The following is a 21,183-nucleotide window of genomic DNA, read 5'->3' on the forward strand; positions in this document are numbered from 1 at the left end:
AGAAGCCTGTGCTGCAGGGTCAGAAGACCAAGCAGTCGTAAGATTGAATCCACGGGACGGAGTGAGCGCCCGTCGCTTGTCCCAGCTCCCGCCAACCTAGCGGTTCGAAAGCATGCAAATGCAAGTAGATAAATAGGGACCACCTCGGTGGGAAGGTAACAGCGTTCCGTGTCTAAGTCGCACTGGCCATGTGACCACGGAAGATTGTCTTCGGACGAAACGCTGGCTCTATGGCTTGGAAACGGGGATGAGCACCACCCCCTAGAGTCAAACACGACTGGACAAAAATTGTCAAGGGGAACCTTTACCTTTACCTTTTACCTGTCACAACTGTACAAACAGGGCATTTGCTGGATTGGCCGTGATACCCCAAATAAACACATACAACTAGTTTCATGTGTCCAAAGAATTTTTTTGGGTGGTGTTGGTCAAACATTTCCCCCATATTTCAGGGCTTGGGATCCTTTGAGTCTCCACTTAATTTTAATTACATCTTCTACAGTTGCTAAACCCTGCAAGATTTCTTGCCTCTAGTACATACACAAGACAAGGAGCATTTTTAATTGTTGAAGTTTCTGCAACTTGCCCACAATGATTCTGTGCAAAACTAGTGTCTTTCCCCTTTCTGATGCAATGCGCACACCCCGCAGGAACACACAGCACAGAAGCACATGAGCGAAAATATTTTAGCAGCTCTTTTCCAGCTCCTCAAAATGAACAACACAATCAATTTTTTTTTAAAATATAAGACAAAATCAAAAACTTACCGGTCCCCTCAAGTCAATGAGTTCTTGCCTCATCTGAGCAACAAGAGTTTCTTTAGCCATCAGCGCCCGGTGCAATCTTTCATTGAACTCTATCAGTTCACCATGCATTTCTGCCACCTGAAAAAGAAGACAACAAAGAGGCTGGATAAAAAGGCATCAGAAAGGAACCAGAAATATTAAGGCTAACATGCTGGATAACTCAGTGATTTAGGTATCTGTCTGTGGAGTCGTGGAGGACGTGGTGGCGCTGCGAGGACGTGGTGGCGCTGCGGGCTAAACCGCAGAACCCTGTGCTGCAGGGTCAGAAGACCAAGCAGTCGTAAGATCGAATCCACGCGACGGAGTGAACACCCATCGCTTGCCCCAGCTCCCGCCAACCTAGCGGTTCGAAAGCATGCAAATGCAAGTAGATAAATAGGGACCACCTCGGTGGGAAGGTAACAGCGTTCCGTGTCTAAGTCGCACTGGCCATGTGACCACGGAAGATTGTCTTCGGACAAAAACGCTGGCTCTATGGCTTGGAAACGGGGATGAGCACCGCCCCCTAGAGTCGAACACGACTGGACAAAAATTGTCAAGGGGAACCTTTACCTTTACCTTTACAGTGCCGAAGAGCTGCTTCTAAGGCTAATGTGGATGCATGCTGTTCTATTTTCACTTGCAGAGAACAGGGATCCCTATCTTTTCTAAGGAGCAGCCATATTAGTCTGTGCAAATATATCAGACAAAAAACACACATAAAAACAAACAAACAAAAAACCCAAATGTAAACAAGAAACAAACACCTGGTGGCACCTTAAGACCAACTCTTATATTTTAATGTAAGTTTTTGTGGATCAAGTCCACTTCATCATTCTAAGGAAATGCAGCCATTATTCTTTAAGATGCCACAAGCATTTGTTCTCTTCTTTTTCTAGTTTTGTTCTTGATCTGATATCCATCTTTTCTCTTTCCCAGTGGCTTTGTATCTGCTCAGACCCAGAAAATAAAAACTCAGAAGTCAAGGATCTACAAAAGGCATTTCTCAGACGACAATACACATTCAATATGGTAAAAGAACAAATTAACCATACTCAGAAGCAACCTACCGTTACAAAGACCCAGAAGAGAAAATGACCGGACACCGCTAGTTGTCACATTCAGCCCACAACTGAGACTACTCACAGACATCATAAACTATCTTCTATACGGTCTCAACAAGAATATTTCACTCTTCTAAGCTCTTGATAGCAGCCCTACACTTGCGTGCAGACAACCCTGCAAACTCAAGCAACTATTGACACACAACAGACTACGCAAGTGACACAGAGATGGGGACTCAACACTAATACAAATCCAGATGCCAGTTGTGTCCCTACATCTAATCTGCCAACACAATTACAGGCCATAGCAATGCCATACATAACATCGGGGCCTGTTTACATGTTTCTCTACTAACATGATCTACAATTTCCTTTATCAACAATGCCCCTCTGCACTCTACATAGGAGAAACAGGACAATCTCTGCACAAAAGGATTGATGGGCATAAGCCTGACACTAGGAATGGCAATATACAAAAACTTGTTTCAGAACATTTAATTGTACCTGGACACTCTCAGAATGACTTGAAACTCATTGTTTTGGGGGAAAAGACACTAGAAAACAAGACCTGAAGCGAAACAGCTGAGATAGGGTATACACAAATTATGCTGAAGACCCACTTAAAAGAATATTATTCAAGGGTTCTTAGGTTATTACCAAGCATGAAATCTCACACTGATTCACAGTTAGCCACTTGTATCAACAAGGCAATTATTACCTTGTAGACTGATAACTGACATTCACAGCCTGACAAACTATTCTATTACCAATGAACCACTGTCACATTGTCCATTATCTATATCCCCATCTGGTCATGGGGCCAAGTATAAATGTGACCATTATATAGTCTCACTCTTCCATTTGAGAAAGTGGACTTGATCCATGAAAGCTCACATTAAAATTATTGCAGTTAGTCGTTAAGGTGCCACAATGTTTTGGTCTCTTGGGGGTTTATTTGTCTGATATGGTATGTTTACAGGCATTTTTTAAAATATTGGTTATTTGTGGTAAGTTTCAAGGGCATAAAAATTGCAAATAAAAGTAGCAAATTCCATTAGTTGATTAAAACGGCACTAAATAAATTTTGGTGCAAATTTTACTACGACTGTAAGAAACAAAGATGGCTAGCATCATTAGAAGAAGCACAACGTGTCTGGAAGTTACTATTAGCAAGCCAAAAGGCACTGTCGCCCACCACAGATAGATAGCCCATGTAGTAGGATCAGTTCAAGATGGCACGTCACATGAGGACAAACGAAAAGCAAATTCCTGCCAATCATTATGAAAACTCTTCATTCCACTTAGATTTCCTCCATGTTTCACAACTGAGACACTAGCAAAAATCAGCTTCACATATTCATATTAAATCTACACTGCCATCTCCTAGGGCACACCTTTACTCTAACCCTATCTTTTTTATCACTACTCTGACATCAATTCTGCTAACAGCAATGTCAGCTGACATGAGTGCCCTCTGTCAAAACATGTGAAACATTCCTGTGACTTCTTAGAGTTTACCAGACAATTCCTGTTATTTCTGTTTGAAATTTCAGAAGAGGTTTTGCTTAAAAGCGGAAAGGTACTGGAGGCCCATACAGTGGTGTCCCACATGATGATGACCCTGCTAAACGACGAATCTGCAGGACGATGACTTTTTTGTGGTTGCTATAGCGATCGCAAAACAATGTTTCCTACAGGGGATTTTCGTTTGACGACGATTAGGTCCATGCTTCGCGAACTGTTTGTTCGCAAGCTGATCGTCGGGTTCCTAAAATGGCTGCCCTGTGTTTTCCGGACCCATGCTTCGCAGGGTAGCCATTTTAACAGCTAATCGGCGCTCAGAAAATGGCTTCCCTATGGGCGATCTTCACTGGACGACGAGGTAATTTCCCCATTGGAACGCATTAAATGGGTTTCAATGCATTCCAATGGGGAAACTGTTTTCGCTGGACGATGTTTTCTCTTAACAGCAATTTCAGGGGAACGAATTATCGTTCTGGTACGGGGCACCACTGTATAGTTCATTTCTATATGGTGAACAATTTTGTTTCTCTTCAACAGCGCTCTTTCCCTTATTGAACAACAAACCAAAATTCTGTTGGTCTTGGTAACACTTTTATAGCTTCTACTGGAGTAGGAGTGGAGAATTTTGGTCTTCCAGATGTTTGGGGTTGCAACTCCCTCTGGGAGTGAAAAACTGAAAACGCCCAGGGGACCAAAGGTTTGCCCCACCCTTGCAGTATAGTATGGCAAATATCTTTTTCAAAATCCCATTACTGAGATAAAATTTCGTTGCTTTTGAAGAAGCTAAAGGACATTAGTGGGATGAGAATCTTTTCTCACCCAAAAGGGAGGATAAATCTTTTAAACAAGTCCCTCATTGGTAAATTATTTTAGAATCAAAGCTGGATTGCCAAAGCTGTTTCAGGAACCCATGTGTCTGAAGAAAATATGAGCATGCTATTAAAATGATGCATTTTAATCAGCCACTCTTAAAACCCCATTAATATTTGAGGTATGCTACGTACTCAGCAGGGGTCCTGGATAATCTGACACATTAAATTTCTATTAAACTCTGAGAGCTAACGTCACCCTATTAAAGCATTACACAGAGAGAAACCATTTGGTTTTACAGCCGATAGACACAAAAGCTATATGTTTTTGTGATGCAATGAATTAGCCATGTCAGTTACTTAGGGTTATTATTTTTATAAACTAATCTTCCAGTGTAATTTCAGTTCATTGGTTGTGTAACTTCAAGTATAATTGACTATAATGTCCATTCATACATGCACATTCATCACTTAGCAATGGCACCTTCAGATGGCAGCTTGCCCTTGCTCAAGTCTTTGGCTGTGGATGAAACTGGATAGGAAGGGAAACTAGGATTTCGAGAAAAGGCTCATGGGACTCGTATATGAAAAGGCAGGGGAAGCAGACATGATGAAAAATCACATTGTTTATATGAAATTGTGGCCATTTGAATCTTCATTTGCTAGTTCACAAATATGGGTTCTACAACTGCACAGATTTATATGTTCATGACACATACAAAGCCTTTCCCCTCCCTCATCTTTTATGCCAAAGGTTGAAAATAACTAATTATGAAAAAGTCACATTATGTACACAGCTTCTCTTATCTTGCAGTGTCCTATGACTGTTTATGTTATTCCAATAGTTGGGGTGTGGCCTCACTCAGTGGTAGAGGAGGAATATCACCTGGTTCAAGTGACGGTATATTGCTGCTAATTTTAGAGTTGTTAAATGAATTAAAAGTAACAATTTAATTACACTGGAGAAAAGGGAAACATTGCTATCAATAAATAATGGCTTTGAAGGAGGAACTTAGATATACAAGTGGTCCCTAGCTAGACGATGATAATCCATTCCACTGAAATCACTGTTTAGCGAAATCATTGTCTAGCGAAAAGCATTTCCCTATTGGAATGTGTTCCAATGGGGAAGAATCGTTGTTGTCTAGCGAAGATCGGCCATAGGAAAGCCGCTTTGCAAACTGCCGATCAGCTGTTTAAATAGCTGTCTTGCAAAGCTTAGGTCCCGAAAACACCTGTTTGCGAGCACGGAGGGAGCTGTCAAAATCGTCGTCTAGCGAAAATCGGTTTGCAAAGCAGGGACCAAACATTGTCCAGTGAAATTCCCCCATAGGAATCACTGTTTTGCGAATCGCTATAGCGATCGCAAAAAGTCAATGTCTAGCGAAAAAACTATCATGCGGGGTAACTGTCTAGCGAGGCACCACTCTAAATGTAACTACTTTCTTTTCAAAAGTAATTTCCCAGGCTCTGCCCAATGAGGATTTCTGGCAATCACAACTGCGATGTGCCAGCTCTTACTGACTCGGTTCACCATGGATTATCCATCTGCAACCTTTTGGTCACAGCTGCTAGAAATATCTGTCATGCTAATAGTAATTTCGGTCATCTCCTAATTCCCGGTATCATCTTTGTGTTACAGTTAAAGCAGCACTACACTATAAATGCAACAGTATCGTTACAAATTTCATTGACTAATGGAATGTATTATTTTTGCATGTGTTTGCCCTCAACTATACTACTGAAATTTTGTCATGTTCTTAAAACGTCTTGTAAACATCCATCCAGGAAGAACAGCTAAAGCCTGAGTTCTATCATGGTGGTATCCAGGATCTTTGTTAGAGGGGAGAATGAAAGGTTGTGAACCACCAGTCTAGTTCACTTTTTACCAGCTGGCCTGCAGGAACACAACGGGATATCTTAGCAACCTTTGCTGAAATCCAGACACATGGCACCTACAACAGTCCTCTGTCCTAGAAAGCAAGCACTCGTTCCACTTCCTCTGTATGACAGCAGCAAGCCAAACCCTATTGGAGGTCTCCTAATTTTAACATTATAAGCACTCCACCATGGCAATGCTTTGAAGAGGCAGTAGAAACTGGTTAGAATACAACAAACACAGTGTGTGAACACAGAAACGGACCATTTGTTAAGTGGTTAACTTATTAAAGACAAAGAATGCATGAGGGTAACCAAAAAGCCAAATTTTGTAAGATGGACAAAACGTGCATGTTCAGCACGGTTATTCACAGACAATTTGATGTAATGGTCAGAAGGCTGCATGTGGGTTCGTATCTTCTGCTGGCCCCAAAACACACTGGCTAGTCACACAGTGTCAGACTGCCCTCGATCAAGGGGTTCCTGTGAGGATAAAGGGAGGAGAAGCACCATTTACACTATCTTTAGCTCCCTGTAGGGAAGATGGGATATAAATATAAGAAATGCAAGAGTAAGAATAAGTCAGTATGGTTGTCTGCATCCAAATTACACAGGCACAGACATCTGGTGAGCAAACTTGGTCTGCTCTCCCCAGTTCTGGTAGGGAAGTACAGTGGTGCCTCGCTGTGGGGAAATCCCTGGGGATTTCCCCACACCTCGCTTGACGATGTTAATTCGTTCCAGTGAAATCGCTGTACAGCGAAAACATAGTCAAACAAAATAAAAAAACCCAATTGAAACGCATTGAAAACCGTTCAATGCGTTCAAATGGGATAAATACCTGCTCGTCCAGCGAAGATCCTCCATACGGTGGCGATTTTTGGTGCCTGTAAAGCGAGGAATTCGTCCTAGAAAACAGCAGGGGGCCATTTTCTTCAGCCCGCGGCCATTTTGAAACTCAACAATCAGTTGTTTGCTGATCGTCGTAAAGAGAAAATCGGTTCCCGAAGCAGGGAACCGATCATCGTTAAATGAAAAGAAAACCATTTAAACCACCGTTTTGCAATCACAAAAGTGATCGCAAAAACCTAATCGTACAGCAATTTCCTCGTTAAGCGAGGCACCACTGTACAAATTAAAGATGGTGCCTCACCCCCTCTGGCTGGCACCCACTCAAAGGCAGTGCCTGAGGGAGGTGGGGCCGGGAAGCGACTACAAATACATCCAAAAGAAGGCATACTAATGAAGACCTTACCTGCTCCAACGTCATCAACCACCCCTTTCCTGAAGGTTTCTTGCTCCCTTGACCCTTCCCATGAGGGCCTCCCCAACATCTCTTTTCTTTCCTTGAACTTTTCTTCAAAACTCTTGGCACAAGCTCCTAGTCCAGGGAGGGAAACTGTGGTGGGTTTAAGAACCTAATACTTGCTTCTAGCATCTACTGTAGGCTGTATCAAGGCGAGGGAGAAACTGAAAACAAGGCATACGTAGCTTTGGAGCATGGCATGTTCTATGCAAAACACAACGACCTCCAGGACTAGAAACCCACATTTTAAAAACTGGAGGAGTCCATGGTCTTGGGGGCCACATACGACCTAAATTCTAGAGTTTTCCAGTCTCTTCACCACTCTCATGGGTCACTATGGCTGCACAATGGTGGGTTAGAGGTGATGAGATTTCCAGCTCCTGGAAGACTAAAGGTTTCCCTTGTTGTTCTCGAACTAAGTCTGAGATTGCGTAACTACACAGGAGTATTTGCTCGCCCACTCACATTTCCATGCCTCTCTTATCTTAGATATCCTCTGAATTTTACGCTGCGACATCAAAAGAAGAACATCCTCTTCTCATATTCTCAGCAAAGTGCATACTATGGTAATAGATTCTGAATAGATCAATTAACAAAGAACAATGAGTGGAAGTCAGCAACAGAGAGCAGCCATTTCTCATCCACCTTCTTTATTGGCTTAAATAGTTTTTCTTTAGGCCTTGCCCATATACTTCAAAGCATATTTGCCTAATCTGGGATACAACTCCCATCATCCCCCTAACCATCAGCCATGCTAGCGAGGGATGGTCAAAATTACAGCACATCGTCTTCTAATATCTCATGCTTGGAAAAGTATGATTAAAAACTAGTTTCACTGACATGACCAATTTTTTTTTAACGACAGCCATTTTAAAACAATGAATTATTTCCACGTTTATGGGGAATGAACATGAAATCTACACAGCTCTAAATAAGGAAGGAAGGAAGAGAAACAAAAGAAAGTGTCATTGTATTAATCTGAGCAGTCAGAGCACACTAATGATTGCAAACGTGTGTCACACAGTAAAACTAGCATAATGATATCCTGCAGCATCACTGTCAAGAAGCTGAAAAGGTTTGGCTCCACAAGATGCAGATGAAGAACAGGTGACACTGCTAATGGAGAACCAGAAAAATCTGAATTTCTGTTACGTGTCTGAATTTCCATAGCTGGGGCCAAAAAAAATATGTTTAAGTGTACTTCCTATTTTTAGTTTAGGGGAAGAAAACAGGAATAACAGAAATTCTAAAACTTGTCTGACATGTTGTACAACTTAATTAACTGTAGTAATTATTGCTCACAACCAGCCCAAAGAGTTCTATGCTAACTTTAGTTAAAATCACTCCCTCTATAATTATCAAAAATTCCCTGCTGGCATCCATTTTTCCCCAGCCATCAATAAATTCTCATACACATTTTCAACAGTTAATTTTCTTCCTGCCAGCTTCCTTCACCTATTTTTTTTTAAATAATAGAATGAATAATCCAATTAGGATTTCAATTAATTTCTTTCAGTAGGAGATATTATCTGGATTACATATCAATTGTGCGTAAAATATTGTCATTCTGAAAACTATTCATCCAATCACAAGTCATTCATTCTACTGGAAAATTTAAAGAGAGTAAGAAAAGAATAAATAAACCACCAGCAACTTTGTAAAAGGTGTTCATTTGGGCGCAGCAAGCAGAGCTTTAAAAGTTATATATATTATTAGAAGTGCAGTAAAACAAATAAAGTAGGTGTACATATTCTCAAAGGCTTTCACAGCCGGGATCTGATGGTTGTTGTGGGTTTTTCAGGTTCTTTGGCCGTGTTCTGAAGGTTGTTCTTCCTGACGTTTCGCCAGTCTCTATGGCCAGCATCTTCAGAGGACTGGAGTAGGAATTCTGTCCATGCTCTGTTGCTGTTTGTTGGATAGCTGAGTATTTATAGCTGTGGGAACAGCTTTTGTCCTTTTCAGGAGATAGGGTGATCAGCGTGTTTTTGTTGTGGATGTGTTGTTGTGATAAGTGGGAGAGATTATCTATCACTGTGGTTGATGGGTGTCTTTAGCTGGACTTTTTTGTGCAACGATCCCTGGTCCTTGTGGCTGGGTAGAGTTTGTTGACCTTCTGCAGGCTATATTTTTCAGTGCTGGGAGCCAGGTCTTGTTAAGTTTCAGACTTTCTTCTTTTTTGTTGAAGCTATGCTGATGTTTATGGATTTCAATGGCTTCCTACAGTCTAACATAATGATTGCTGGTGTTGTCCAGTATTTTGAAATAGAATTTCATGTCCACCTTTTTAAGGGTATGTTCACCTACTGCTGATTTTTCCTGTCAACCTCTCCTCCACCTGTTCAGCCAGTCCTTGGAAGGGCTTTCCCGTCTTGCCTAATTGTGAGTGGGCAACCAGCCAAAGAGGCAGGAGAGGGAAGCCTGCACTCCCGCTGAGGACTGGTTGAACAGCCAAAGAAGAGCGCATGCCAGCTGGTGAGTGGGGGATCCAGTCGGTGAGGCAAGGGATGGGAAGGTGCAGTGACATATACAGACCGTCATGAACCTCCAAACCTAACTTTGCGCCCTTCTCTATTCAGGAGTTTGGTTACAGGGTTGCCGCTGAAATTTTATTTTTCATTTCCCTGACTTTCCCTGACCAACATTTGTCAGTTTCCCTGACCACCATTCACATGTAACCACAAGTTTTAAAAAATGAGTAGGTCGTGTTGCATTAATTCAGGTCTTAATGAAATGTTCTACTCTACAACCGCACAAGTCTCAACTGCAAAAATATTTGTCAAAGTAAGAGATTCAATATCAGCTTCTTTCAACATTAACTGCAGCAACGTCTGTTTTGCAATTGCACCAAAAGTCACACCAAGATACAAACTTCAATTCAGGTAAACTCTGAATGCTAACAAACGACATAACATTTTTGTTCTTGCTTCAAAGGTACACTAAAAACTATATAAACGTTCATCTTTATTATATAGATTCTTCCCATCATTGAGATTTGCAGCTTATTCCAATCCTCCAAGTCTCTCTGAATTTCCTTCTGAGTTGTGAGATAATTTTCTTTCATCAAATTGCTTGGGGGTTTTGTTGTTGTTGTCGTTGTTTGTGATCTAGATATTTCACTTTCTGTAACTCCTCAAAAGGGACCTCTGTCCCTTTTGAACCACCTTTTTCAAAACTTCATCAAAACAGATAACAAATGTTTGGCATTGCTTCAACTGTTTCAGTAAAAGATCAGAGGAATATGATGCCAAGTCAAAAGCAACAACATACATTGCTTTTGTTTTTCCAAGATGAAACTTTTGAGCTATATAGCTGAGAAGATTCACTTAAATAACACACTGATGTTACAAGAGTTAAATCGTCATCCCCAGTTGCAAAGCCCACAGGTACTCTGCTGCCCTAACACAGTCCTTGATTACATAGGCAGTCATATGAGTTTGTCTGGTGGGTAATTCTTTGCCATTTTCATCACTCTGATGATGTTTTCCAGTTTTTGCAGGGGCTGTCTCTTCGCCCTTTCTGATTTTCCTATGTGAATTTGTACCTGAATCAAAACATATTGCGATGGACTGTTGACTTGACTCTCCAGTTCTAATTCCCATGTTACTTAGTTCAGACATTTTGTAGCACACTTTACAATGACCTGTGCCTTTGTCTCCAGCAACTGGTGATAGCCATGGAACGAAGTCAGGATGAAGTTTGAAATCCAGCCACTGCATATTAAAAACTGACCTCTTAGAAGCCATCTTCAAAATGTGGTTTCAGTTACAGCCGTACACAGAGCCACCTGCTTGACACCAAGATGTTAGCAGATTTGTTTTCTGGCAAGAAAGTTTAATGAGCAGGTCAGCAGCAAGAAAGGACTGGAGTTTAAATGCTTGCAGATTATTTCTAGAGAAGCAGACAAGCCTCATTTGCAACCTTTATGCATGGGAGAAGCCGGGGAAGAGGATGCGAAAGCTGGTACTCCGTAAACTCCAGCAGGAACAAGCAATCACATTTGAAAATTTTACTTTGCATGGTGCAGAGTAGAAAGTCCTAGAGATGACTGAAATCCAACAGTAGCAAAACGCATTTGCAACTCTGTGTGGGCTTTGGCAGAAGACAAAAGGTCCATTCCATATGCAAGCATGACCCCAAAACATGCTTATCTTTATAGGTAAGTTAAATGCAGTACTAGCAGGTAGGGATGAAAACAGTTAGATGATTAAAATTTGTATCTTGCTAAATGTTTAAACTAGCCTTATTTTGCAAATGCTACAGGCAGACTTTGGAAATCATGCAGGGATCAGAGCTCAACAAACACAGTAGGCTGGTTGCTGGGGGTGGAGCTGAAAAAGGGCATCCTTAAGTTCTCCTGCTTCTCTATTCCAGTTGCCACAAGAACAGATCACGCTCTTGCAGCAGCAGGTCAAAAATCCACTGCTTGAATATATTTTAATCACAATTTCCCTGACCAATTTCCATTTCCCTGACTTTCCCGAAAGTAACAACCCTGTATGTGGGTAGCAAAATGAGGTGGACAGTACTTTTGCACATGATGAATGCCATTTCAAATGCTTTACAGTGGGGTCTCTACTTAAGAACTTAATCCGTATTGGAAGGTGGTTCTCAAGTTGAAAAGTTCTTATGTTGAATCTGCATTTCCCATAGGAATGCGTTGAAAACCATTTAATCCGTATCTGCTCTTTTCCGTCCATAGAAACTACAGTGGAACCTCTACTTAAGAACTTAATCGGTTTTGGAATGGTGTTCTTAAGTTGAAATGTTCTTAAGTTGAAGCAAAATTTCCCATAGGAATGGACTGAAAACCAATTAATCCGTTCTGGCTGGTTTTTTTGTTATGTAGAGGTGCGTTCGTACATTGAAGCATTAGTTCCCATAGGAACTAATGCAAAGCTGGTTAATACGTACTCTACCACTAGGGGGAGAATTTTTTTTAACCTAAGATGACCTAAGGTTAAAAAAAGAGCAGGAAAGGTTTTTTTTTCCTGTTCTTATCATGGATTTCTGTTCTCAAGTAGAAGCAAAATTTAGCAAATGGAGCTGTTCTTAAGTTGGATTGTTCTTAAGTAGGGACGTTCTTAAGTAGAGACCCCACTGTATTATGGAGGAGGAAAGTCATCTCCCTATACTGTACATGAAAAAGAAAACCACAAAGAATCTTGCAAATTCTCAAGACCCGCTCAGCCTGCGAGCAGCTGTACTGTCTGGTGAACGGTTGCTAGTTGTATCTTTGGATATCTGGCCATGATTTCTGGAACTTTTATGTTTTTTGCTACAGCATGGTACACCCAGTCTGATAAAGGCCTGTATGGGCCAAAAGCTAGTTTCTGTTTACCATTCTTGTCTAATAAAGATATGACCCACCCTCATTTCTGGAAGGTCTATCTGAGCTCAGCATTTCCTTGGTTGTCGTTTGTTTTAGTCCCGATTTCTGGCTTGCTCTTTGGCAAGCCACATCTGAAGTATGCTAAACATGGCTGCCAGGACTTGGTGCATACCCTAGGTCTTTCAGTCAAAACATTAACTTCTCCAAGCACGCTTGTTTGGCCCAGAGACTAAAGTAAAGTATGATCCAGGTGCAGGAACAAAACAAACAAAAAAAAGATTTTAGGAAGGCTGACAATGTGATGGCATTTGTTCTTCCATATGTTTCACCATAATTGTTTACTAAGTCAGAAGTGTGCCAGGAGATGCATTGCCCTAATGTCTTGATGGTTATCTCATTCAAATATAACCTGGGAAGATTAAATTAGAAGTTGTTGGGAGAAGGGCAGAGAGCCACTCAAAACAGCACATTTTATCAAAGCATCCAACTTGCTCAACCGAATTTCCCTCTCTGTATTTATGTTTTCTTGCTTTGTCTTTACCATCTTTCAAGACTCTCTTTGATTTTACTGGCATCTTTCTTCTGTCAAACATGCTTTGCGACAGGAAGTTAAGAAAAAATAAATAAAACATGATAGAACATATTTTCTCACCTGCTTCTCAAAAAAAATGTAGTTATGACTGGAACGAAAGAGGTATCATAACCAGGGATGTGTTTCAGATAGCTTTTCAAAAACCTCTTTAAAACACCATGTTCACTTCTCTTTTCTGTTGTTTGGACAGCAAAAAAAAAAAACATTGCTACAAAAGAAATACCTTATTCTAGTTGACACTTGTCAGATTCTGACAGCTATACAGTATTCAGGATATAGTATCACCATTGTATTGGGGGGACATAGCATGGGCAAAAATCCAAAGTTGAACATTTCGACATTCAGTTGATTTCAGTGGGAGAGTTAAGCATACAGTATACTAAACTGATTGTCCTGAATCCACTGCCAGACGAAAAGAAAAAAATTTCTTCGTGGGGCACATCAGTAATCGCGGAATTTACTGCCGCAAAGTGCAGTGATGGCTGCAGGCTTCATTAGCTTTGAACAGGTATAAGGGGAGATGCCTATCAGCTTGACAGCTAAATAAAAACCTCACATTAAAGAAGCAGCGTGTCTGGTACGGTTTATAGGCATTACAGTGGAATAGCACTATTACCTTCATAGCCCACTGGGGATGGCCAGATATATTTGGCTGATTATCGCAGGAAGCAGGACAGGGACGTAGACGCTTATTGGGTTTCATCCAGCACAGCTCTTCTTATGTTCTAACTATGTCGAAACCAATGAGGCTCAAAAATACGCAACTCCAACTAGACGATGCCTTTACCTACTGTGTTTTATTCAAGGTCAACTCATGACATGTTGCCGCCGATGGCGACAAACAAGAGCACCCTCCCTGCCTACCCTGGTACAAAAGGTGACTTAGCAGAACGGTTGAACCCTTCTGCCACCCATACCATGAGATAGCCTTTCCCACGGCGCCTGGACAAGGCAGGCTAGATTGGAAAGTCCTAGATGGGCCCTACAACAGACCGATCCCTCCTCCAGCCTCTTCCTTGGTCCTGCCTCTCCGCATTCGCCATCGGCGGCAACTGCCAAATTACGCTTAATCATAGGGTCATTTTATTATGTTCTGTATAATAAGAGGAGAATGGGATTCCTATAAACACAAAGATACGGACAGTCTAAGAGACATTTTTATGGGACACTACATGTTTCCTAGGTTACTAGTTAAGTGCTTCAGCATAGCAGGGGGGAAAAAACATCTATTTTGGGATTGCTAGGTTGCGCGTGAGACAATAAAAAATATTGCTGCCCTCTTCCTGCTCTCCCTTCCTGCTCTCCCTCCCAATTGCTGCCGAGCAAATCAGTGGAAAATCAATAAAGGCTATGTACGATTTAGCTTCCCACCTGAGGACCAAGTATGCGGATTTGGAGCATGAGGGACCCCAGAGAAAAGCTTCTGTGGGAAAGCAGTGTTACCGACATGTAGGCTTGTATAACTTTGTTCTGCCAGACTGGGATAAATCTTCTGGAAGCTGCTACAGCTTCCTCTCTTTTACAAAGCACTGTTCTTATAATGAGTACTTTGATCCCATATATAAGAACTATATTAATTAAAACAAAAGCAAAGTCCAGCCAAGCCAAGCAAAGTGTGCTGCTTATATCCTGCCCCATAGCACTTAATGCACTCTCTAGGAAGTTTACAATTTAATTATGCAGGCTACACATTGCTCCCCCAAGCAAGCTGGGTACTGAGATGAAGATCAGCGTAATGGCAGTTATAAGGCTAGAAAAATAAATAATTCTGAAGGACAGCTTCGTGCTACAACTCCTACCTATTCATGCTGTGCTGTCTTGTATCATAAATCTGTAGATATGTACAGACATACAGTGGTCCCCGCATAGCGAGGTTAATCCGTTCTGGATTAACCGTCGCTATGGGGAAACACCGTTTAGCGAAGTTTCCCCCATCCGGCAGCCATTTTCGCGCCCTCGGTAAGTGAGGACAGGGCGCGAAAACGCTGCGCGTGGCCATTTTGGGTCGTGCGGTGGCCATTTTGGAGCCACCGATCAGCTGATTTCCTGACATCTCAATGCGAAGATCAGTAAGCGAAACGCTTACCGATCTTTGCAATGCAATTTTTGCCCATTGGGATCGCTATGCAAATTCGTCGTTGTACGGTGAGCTCGTTATGCGAGGCACCACTGTACTAGAAGAGCTTTAAAAAATTACAGTTTAGACTACAGTTCCCATACATGACCACTAAGTATGCTGGCCAAGGAATTCTGAGAGTCTGAGTCCAAAGAGGAAGTTTTTCAAGCTCTGCATACCAGTTTGTAAGTGTGTATGCGCACACATTTTTATCTGTGTATGCATACATGTTTGAACAAACACATGCATAGGCACATACATGCCCATGTATAAATATATACCCACATTCCTTTTTTTAAAAACATGCATTTGATTTTTGCCAACCAAAAACTGACTCTATGCATGAATGCACAATATATTTAAATAAAATTTGTAAATATAGTCTTAATACCAACAGATGCCTATGTGCTGTTATTGATTTGGAAAGCAACCCATTCAATCTGGCGAAAAGCACCTGGAATCTATTTTTGTTGAAAATGGTAGACTATTTAAGACTTCTTCCTGACATGTTTCTAATCAGCATGAATAACAAATTTCTTTAAAAAGCATATTTCTAACATACTAAGAAACAATTATATAAAAGGAAATGACAAGATGCTATATTGAAGATGAGACTATCACTCATCATATATTTTGTATGGAGAAAATCGTAAGTTGAATCTCAGGTGCCTCTAGCTCACATAGAGGAAATTTATTTGGCCATGTTTCAATTTGGGAAATGTTATGGTGGCCACATTTGGGCAGTGGGCAGGTCCCAGTGCAGGCATGAAACCAAAGCAAAGTGGGTGAAACCAAATGGGTAGCCATTAGTAGACCCATGGTCTAGATGGGCGGGATAGAAATCGAATGAATGAATGAATGAATGAATGAATGAATGAATGAATGAATGAATGAATGAATGAATGAATGAAATGTTTACCAATTCAGATGTTTCCCACCAGGCTTACAAAGAAAGGTCAGTCTCTGAGCATGTCGCTTCCAAAGGAAGTCCCTGAATGTTAGCTCTTCAAAAGTTTTGAATGGCATCTTATGTACAATACACTATCAGAGATTACAGCAGAAGGCCTGGATGGGGAAGCCTTGTGACTTCCACCTGGCCCATGGGCCAGAAGCTTTCTATGCCTCCGCTTAAAAGATCAGGTGATGAGAAAGGCCTGCTTGTCGGAGATAAACAAACAGGCCATGTGTAAGGCAGGTCCCTGTGTTCTTGTATTGGAGATGCAGGGCAACAGCATACATCAAAACTGTCGCAGAGAAACAGCAGCGACAAATTTGTGTTAGTACACTGTAAAGACATTTTGCCCACTACCACAGCAAGTGACACTGGAATCAAATGTATTTAGCACACGTTTGGGTCTCTAGATCAGCAAATCAATCAACCCTAACCCAAATAGCCAAGCATAAGGAATGATGGACTCTGCAATCTGATAACATTTGGAAAGCCATGATTCTCCACCTAATTGCACAGCCATCAACAAAGGGAAATGCAAACTAAGGATGTCCCAGTCAGTTATGTACTGTTAAGTCAGAATTCACCTATAGAGACCCTGAGAGGATTTTCAAGTTACGTGAGATATTTAAGGAGTGGTTCTACCAGTTCCAACCACCCCCACAAGTTTCCATGGCCAAGTGGGGGATTCAAACCCTGTTCTCCAGAGTCCTAGCCCATCACTCCATTCATTACACTCCACTGGGTACAAAGGATGTCCGATTATCTCTCCTGAAATGAGATCTATCGAGATGCTTCTTCTTTTAGTACTCGACATTTTGAGTACTAAAAGAACAATCATTGGTATACAACAGGTTGTAAACAATAAAAACTATCACAGTGGTCAAGATCTAACCATGTACTTTTGTACTCAGTGCTACAGGAACTGGAATTTTCCCCGTCGCTCTTTCATGACACCATTAAACCTGCTCCAGTGGGTAGCCATTAGGGAGCATGGAGTGGCTGAAGTGGAAGTAGGCTGACAGTGGTAGTGAAAGCAAGGCAGTCCAGCAGAATACACTGTTGGATCTAGGCAGAATCAAGCAGGTCCCTGTTTTCATGTAGCAGATCACAGCAGATGACTATTATATCTGTAACTGTGTTAAGAACTAGTTTCAGGAGTCTCTCCATGCTGACGATGATCATAGAATATGGACCCTTCCCACACTCACTCTAGATATAGTAAAGAAAGGCAATGCCCTTCTTTACTTAGAAAGCAACAGCTCTGATTTATAAAGGCTGTTCTTTAAAAAATGAGGAACTGACATTTGGGAGACACAATACTGGAGCAGCTGGTGGATTCTGGCAGAAGCTGTGCAGGTCATCAACTTCAGTGTGAGCATGCAAGCAAGAGAAACTGTCACAGAGGCTGCTCAAGACAGCCATGCTGCCAGAAATTCGAAGTGCTTCTGCTAAGACTGCACTAGACACAGCGCCTAATCAGGTACCATTGAGGGGAAGGAACGCTCTTAATACCAGTAATGGGAAGACGCTGAACACACAAGGAAGACAAGAGATTCTCTCTGGAGTTCTGTGCAGAAAATAGAGATTCAGAGCAAAAGAAGGTAACATCACGTCACTGAAAAACATCTCCTAGCGATACAAGCCATTGACTTAAAACACATTAGAATTATACAATGTCAAATCATTTGTCTATCTGACCTACTGTGGTTGACACTGACGAGCAGAAATTAGCCTGACTCTCTTCTAGCCTGACTTTGGAGATGTCAGGGATTCAACAGCCTGCCTTCTGCATCTAAAGCACAAGATCTACCACTGACAGATGAGATGTTTTGCAAAGGAAAGCTTCAATTGGAGCTTGACGTCCTGATACAGTATCTCAAATGGACAACCACACAGGATCTCTTCCTCTGGCTCTGGAATCACAAAAAACACAGTCCCCCCGCCATGGCTGAATGTAGGCAAAGGCCAAGGCACACGCCATGCAAACTACAGTCAGATCGAGTCAAAGGCAAGGCACCCAGCAAACCAAAGGGCAAAGAAGACACTGAAGCAGGGCAAGCCTTCTACCAGAAGGTAGAAGGTAAAGGAAGTAGAGAAAGTAATTTGCCCTGGCAACAAATCGTGGGTACCCTAAAAAGACGGCATTTTTAAAATTATTTAATTTGTTACCACTTAATTTGCAATAAAATAATAATTACATCATGTCAAATCACTTGTGACTTATTATGACCCTTTTCAGGGTATTTTAGGCACCAAGTAATCAAAAGTGCTTATCATTCTGTGAAATGTTGCTTGTGGGATTTTCTGTCTTGTATGGCAAAATAATGTACAGGTAACTGGATTTTGGCACTATAGGGAGGGATGGGTGGACAGGCAACATTTATGCTCCTCCTGAGGCAGTAATATGCCTTGGTCCGCTTCTGGATTGGACACAAGGCCAATCCAGCTTCAGGGAGCCTGCTGACAACCATCTACAATCATCCTGCTTATATGGGCTGCTAGGAGTTCTAAAGGCAAAGAAAGCAAGAAAAATCAGTTGGCCACAGATAAGCTTGTCTACCATCGTTCAGTCTGAGGAGAAGCAATTTCTTTATCCTAGCATTGTTAGTATTCTCCCACTCAACCTTTTTCTGCCTGAACAATTAGCGACCAATTGACACTGTTATAGAACAACACACACACACACACACACACACACACACACACACACACACACACACACACACACACACACACACACACACACACACACACACACACACACACACACACACACACACACACACACACACACACACACACACACACACACACAAAAATATGGCCAGTGTAGTCAACAAGTGTGGCAAGAACCTACAGCCGTGAATGGATATTTATTATATATTTTAAATTCAAATATCCTCCCCTAAATCCATCAATGGGAAGAGCTACAAGCAAACACCATTTGAAACAAGAGAAAGCAACAATTCAGAACAATTAAAGCCATTCGAAGCAGAATGCACTGTAAGCATTCAAGCAGAGATCCACAGTTTTGTGATCATTTGATCATTAAAAAGTATGGGTGAAGTTTTGACTTGGCATCCAAATGAGGCCAATCTAGCCCCCAAAGACAGAATTTTGCAGGCGGCCCCTTAACAACGTTTTCCACTAAATATAGATCGCAGAGGAGGACGTGCCTAACAGAACTCAGTGTTTGGGCAGGTGTATATATAAGACACACATAAGAACTAGAATGTTTACAGGTGTAATGCTATAAAGAAATGTTGCAGATAAGACAGAGAGTAGATGTTCTGCCAGACACTTCAGGCTGTAACACAGAGGGATGAGGCTGGGCTGCTCAACCGTGAAGAGCACAGTGTTTCAATTATCCAATACAAAGAGAAGAGACGTTGTGGAGGAGAGGAAGAATCAAGGCTCATTTCAATTTAATCCTCACACCGCACTGATGAAGGGTATTAGAGGCAGCCTTACGGTCCTGGTTTAAAAGGCAAGGACAATTCATTGACTATTAAGTAATACAAGTGGCAAGCACTGCACAGAGGGGCCTTTTGAACGGGGGGGGGGGGGGAAGAAAAATTACTCATCCTGCCGATAAGCACCAACTCCACAGAGCATTCTGAAGGGCAAAGCTAAAGATTCTCTCCCGCCCTTGAATGAGTTGAAGCAGCAGTAACTGGTCAGGTAAATACAAATCGTGGAGGAAACTAAAACATAATATGACTTCAGAAATATGATCCGACTAGAAGCTAGTCTAGGTATGCAGGAGAGGGTCAACCAGAATGTGTGAAGGAAGGGAACAGTGCAAATCTGCCCCTCTCAGTCCTCCCTATCTTTCTGTGGAGAAGGAGAGTTTGAAAAGGGGACCCACTATTACACGCATAGAAGTTCTTCATGTAGTCCACAGCAGTGGTCCCCAACCTTGGACCTCCAGATGTTCTTGGACTTCAACTCCCAGAAATCCTGGCCAGCAGAGGTGGTGGCGAAGGCTTCTGGGAGTTGTAGTAGAAGAACATCTGGAGGCCCAAGGTTGGGGACCACTGCTCCACAGCACTGAAAACAGTTTAAAGAGCTGGAAGAGAACTCCAAGGGCCTGGATTCAAGTCCTCACTTACGACAGAACTCACAGGATCACTCACACCCTCTTGGCCTGATCAATCTAAGGCACTTATTTATTTATTTATTGGACTTATATACCGCCCCATAGCGCTACAAGCACTCTCCGGGCGGTTTACAATTTTAATTATACAGGCTACACATTGCCCTCCCCCAGCAAGCTGGGTACTCATTTTACCGACCTCGGAAGGATGGAAGGCTGAGTCAACCTTGAGCCGGCTACCTGGGATTTGAACCCCAGGTCGTGAGCACAGTTTTAGCTGCAGTACAGCATTTTAACCACTGCGCCACGAGGCTCATTGTAACTAGGATAGTGAAGGAGGGCTAAATACATTACCTTGGTCTTCTTGGACTCAACGTGGGTTGATAAATGTGGAATTCAGTTTAAAAGCCCTCCTGACGAGGTCTGCAGGTCTCCTGGGAAACATGCTCTTCCAAGTGTTACAAGGTGAAAACCACCACTTGCCAGTGGTCCTTCTTCAGAGAAGCAGAGGCTGTGGACCAAGAAACCAAAGGGATCCTGACAACACCATCTCTGCAAGCCATTGTTTCCTCTCTCTCTTTCTGGACCATAACAGGAGGGAGTGACAAAAAAAAATCACCTGCACTGCAAGGTTCTTCGCCTTCCTATCCAGAGCCTCGGAGTCAGTTGCAATACCCCAAGGACTGCATCTGGCAACATTGCTTGTTCTCGCACAGGTAAGAAGGAACTGGG

General features: G+C 42.0%; 1 protein-coding gene across 2 annotated transcripts in view; it reads right to left on the reverse strand.

The window, feature by feature from the left end:
- The window catches only part of SNX29 (sorting nexin 29), a 203,211-nt gene that overhangs the window by 90,377 nt on the left and 91,651 nt on the right, over nucleotides 1-21,183 (reverse strand). The window contains exon 16 of one of the 2 annotated variants that reach the window (XM_072982829.2): nucleotides 768-884. In XM_072982829.2, coding sequence (XP_072838930.2) covers nucleotides 768-884 — 117 coding nt within the window. Of the gene's footprint in view, nucleotides 1-767; nucleotides 885-3,822; nucleotides 6,544-21,183 lie in introns of those variants that run through there. The other variant, XM_072982830.2, reaches the window with a different exon arrangement.

The sequence above is a fragment of the Pogona vitticeps genome, chromosome 13, assembly GCF_051106095.1.
Source record: "Pogona vitticeps strain Pit_001003342236 chromosome 13, PviZW2.1, whole genome shotgun sequence".
NCBI lineage: Eukaryota > Metazoa > Chordata > Lepidosauria > Squamata > Agamidae > Pogona > Pogona vitticeps.